We start from the raw sequence: 3,284 nt of genomic DNA, 5'->3' as shown, positions 1-3,284 counted from the left end.
TGGAAGGGAGAAAAGTGGACATTTAATAGTACAGAAGAGGGAGAAGAAATTCTTTAAAAGCTCCAGCAGAAATCAGGAAAAAGGCAAATACAAATGACAAAATATTGTGACCCATGTGGTGTCGAAGATACTAAATAGGGAAATGAATAGATAGATAAACAAACAAATAAATAAATAATGGATGTGCAGTACCCAGTAGTATAGTTGGGGAGAAAGGGGGAATGAGGCAAAAGGTGGCCACGCCCCCGCTCCCGCCCCCAGTCCTCTCCAGCACCGCAGGTACGAACCTTAATTGGGGATGTGAGCTCACAGTGACGCAGACCTAGAGCCCGCGCTTAAATTGGTCTCTCCTTCCAGTTGCAGTCCATAGTCCTTTGCGGCTATACGCTGGCTCGCTATTACCTTAAGGTGGGCGAACTGTACCCAGAAAGGAGGAAGTCGTGGAAGCCGACCGCGATCCTCGGCAGGTTGGAGGGTGCTGACTGGGGAGGGGAGCGGGGGCCTGAGGGTAAAGACCAGAGCGAGTCCAGGACTGGATTCTCTCTACTGCTTCTCCGATGACCTCACAGTTGGTGCAAGAAATGGAGGACTTGGTGGGAGGAATTCAAGAGGCGCCAAGGGTTGAAGAATGGGTACGAGACAGTATCTCCTGAGTTGGGCGATTGGGCAATGTCTGGAAGAGAAGGACCGGGAAAGGAGGCTGCAAGGAAACGACCTGATTACTGCAGCGCGCCGGGAGGGGCGCGCAACCGGCGACCCTGGGTTGGGGGTGGCAGACTCTGCAGCGGGTCTCAGCCTCCGTTCCCGGTATTTCTTCACCTTCCTTCCATTTTGGAGCCGGAAATGGTGGCTGTGGGAACTCGAAGGAGGAGTGGGGAGGGGACCGGGCGTCTGCTGCAGAGGATAGAGACAGGGATTAGGTGTGGGAAGCACGCCCCTTCTATGGAAGAGGCGATCCATTGCGTGTGCTATGGACTTCTGAACATAGGTCGGAAGCAGGAAACAGTTTCTGGTCGCTGCAGGTCGGTGTGAGTGTGGGCGCTGCCTGCGGACGCTAGGGTAAGCCTGACAAAGCGCTGACGCCACAACGGGGATAGGTTTGCTATGCCCACGTTACCTCTTCGCCCTTCATCCATCTTGATGCATAAAATGGTGAGCAGTGGAAGAAGGGTGAGCTCCAGAAAGTCCACTGGTCCCCGAAAGGTCCTGGCAGATACCTACATTAAAATTATTTATAAATGAACCACGTAGCCCCCCAGCAAGCTCTTCGGACTACCCCTGCCTCGCAAGTTGTCCCTTTGCTTTCAAGAAATGCTAATTAGATGACGGGGAAGGACCAGACAGTGGAGATGAGGGGCCTAAAGAAGAGGTTTGGAAATAATCAGCTTTGATTAGAATGTCTGTTTCTGGAAGACAGGGTCACAAGGCAGGAATAAAAGCCGTGAGATGGGATAGAGGAGAAAGGGAAGGCAGCAACACATTTCTAGCAGAGTCCTAAACCCACTAGACCGCTGGCGCCCCACCCCCACGCTGGTCCTTTAATCAAAATGATCAGTGCTGGCTATTGTCTGTCTGTAGGTCTTTAGGTCCGTTGCTGCAGCAGATTTCAAGGCTGAGAGACGAAGACTGCTTCTGATCCCTGCAGGTATGGGAGGTGCCTGGGACTCTATGGTAGGGGTGCACAGGGCAGAATGGGGGGAATTCCAGCCTCCCTGCCCGACTAAGTGCAGGAGAAACCTGGCTGATACTGTGGGCCTGTGCCTGGTGACGGAAGAAGGGAGTAGAAGGGCAAGCTCTGGGTACCCCTGGACAACTTGTAAGGAGCTCTGAAGGCTAAGGCCTGGTCTTTCGGCCATGTTCCAGTCCACCACACACTGGGAGCCAGGAGTGGAGGGGGGAAGGATTTTCAGGGAAAATGATGGGCTTTGGGGCAGGGCAGGATCTGGGGCTGTAGAAGGAAATGGCAGCCCACTTCAGTACTCTTGCCTAGAAAATACCGTGGATGGAGGAACCTGGTAGGCTACAATCTTTGGGATATCAAAGAGTCGGATATCTGAGCGACTTCACTTTCACTTTCTTTTCTTTGGCTCTGGGGCGCCTTCTTAGAGGGCACACTGAAGTCTCTCAGGTGGTGAAACATTTGCTTATAGAGCTCTGAATCTTGTTATGACAAAGCATTCAATCCATTCATCTCCTAGGAAGAAGAAGCAGGGGAAAAAAATCTCAAGATGGAAAAGGACCCCAAGGAAAGGAGAGAAGAGGAGCAGGCTCCAGTGTGGAATGAAGAAGCTTGCCCTATGGGAGGTGGTGAAGGCCTCAAACCTAGAGAAAATGTTAGAGGGGATTGGGACCCACCTGCTCAGGATTTTAGAGAGGATATGCCCAATGGGCTTGTCAATAACATTGACATCATAGATGGGGATGCTGATGATATGGAGAGGTTCATGGGGGAGATGAGAGAGCTAAGGAGGAAAATTAGGGAGCTTCAGCTGAGGTACAGTCTGCGCATTCTTATTGGAGATCCTCCTCACCATGACCATCATGATGAATTTTGCCTTATGCCTTGAATGCTGAGGTTAATAATCATAAACCCCATGCTTTGCAAACTTGCATTTTCTTGATATACCCTTTATTCTGAACCTTCCATGTTCTGTCATTTTTCAGATTAGTGATTTCATTTTCACTTTTGACTTTGTAAGAATTTATGTCAACTTGCAGAAAAGCAGGGGAGATATTATGAACTTGCATGAAAAGATGTCTATTACATATTGTAAAGCTAATAAAGCAGTTCAAAAAGCAGTCAGTAGATATACTATCTCATTTTAAAGCATGCATTATATATATATATATCTGAATGTGTCTTTTTATTTTCTTGATTAGCTGGTTTTTTTCTTATTTTCTCAAAATAACTATACATGTGTCAGGAAAAAAAAGAATCAAAGAATTTACCAATCAGATTATAAAGGGAATGGAGACAATAAATATTTGAGACACCATTTAAAGACATAAATCTTATATTATCTCTTGGTCTCTTATTTAGAAGCACAAACCTATTAATCATTACAGATATGTTTCTTTAATATCAGCCTTGTTCAGTTGCCCAGTCATGTCTGACTTTTTGCAGCCCCATGGACTGCAGCACACTAGGCCTCCCTATCCTTCAGAGGGACAGGGATATTTGCCTAAGTTCATGTCCATTGCATCAGGTGATGCCATCCAGCCATCTCATCCTCTGATGCCCTCTTTTCCTTTTGCCATCAATCATTCCCAGAATCAGGGACTTT

The 3,284-nt window shown here is 47.8% G+C and overlaps 1 protein-coding gene across 5 annotated transcripts; it reads left to right on the top strand.

The window, feature by feature from the left end:
• The first annotated feature begins 311 nt into the window (after nucleotides 1–311).
• Nucleotides 312–2,880, top strand: BEX5 (brain expressed X-linked 5). 5 transcript variants are annotated; one of them, XM_061135885.1, is made up of 3 exons: nucleotides 312–467; nucleotides 1,579–1,645; nucleotides 2,199–2,879. In XM_061135885.1, the coding sequence occupies exon 3, from the start codon at nucleotides 2,229–2,231 to the stop codon at nucleotides 2,565–2,567; it is 339 nt and encodes a 112-aa protein (XP_060991868.1). In that variant the 5' UTR covers nucleotides 312–467; nucleotides 1,579–1,645; nucleotides 2,199–2,228; the 3' UTR covers nucleotides 2,568–2,879. The 5 variants fall into 5 exon arrangements, with proteins under 5 accessions (XP_060991868.1, XP_060991870.1, XP_060991869.1 ...); XM_061135887.1 differs by having other exon boundaries at nucleotides 356–463; nucleotides 2,199–2,880; XM_061135886.1 differs by lacking the exon at nucleotides 312–467 and adding an exon at nucleotides 491–632 and having other exon boundaries at nucleotides 2,199–2,880.
• Nucleotides 2,881–3,284: the final 404 nt, after the last annotated feature.

This window comes from Dama dama, chromosome X (assembly GCF_033118175.1).
Source record: "Dama dama isolate Ldn47 chromosome X, ASM3311817v1, whole genome shotgun sequence".
NCBI classification, from domain to species: domain Eukaryota; kingdom Metazoa; phylum Chordata; class Mammalia; order Artiodactyla; family Cervidae; genus Dama; species Dama dama.
This window is presented reverse-complemented; position numbering and strand designations above follow the sequence as displayed.

Coding starts and splice junctions, on each gene's coding strand:
- BEX5 (XM_061135887.1), top strand. CDS start 2,229: ATGGAAAAGGACCCCAAGGAAAGGAGAGAAGAGGAGCAGGCTCCAGTG.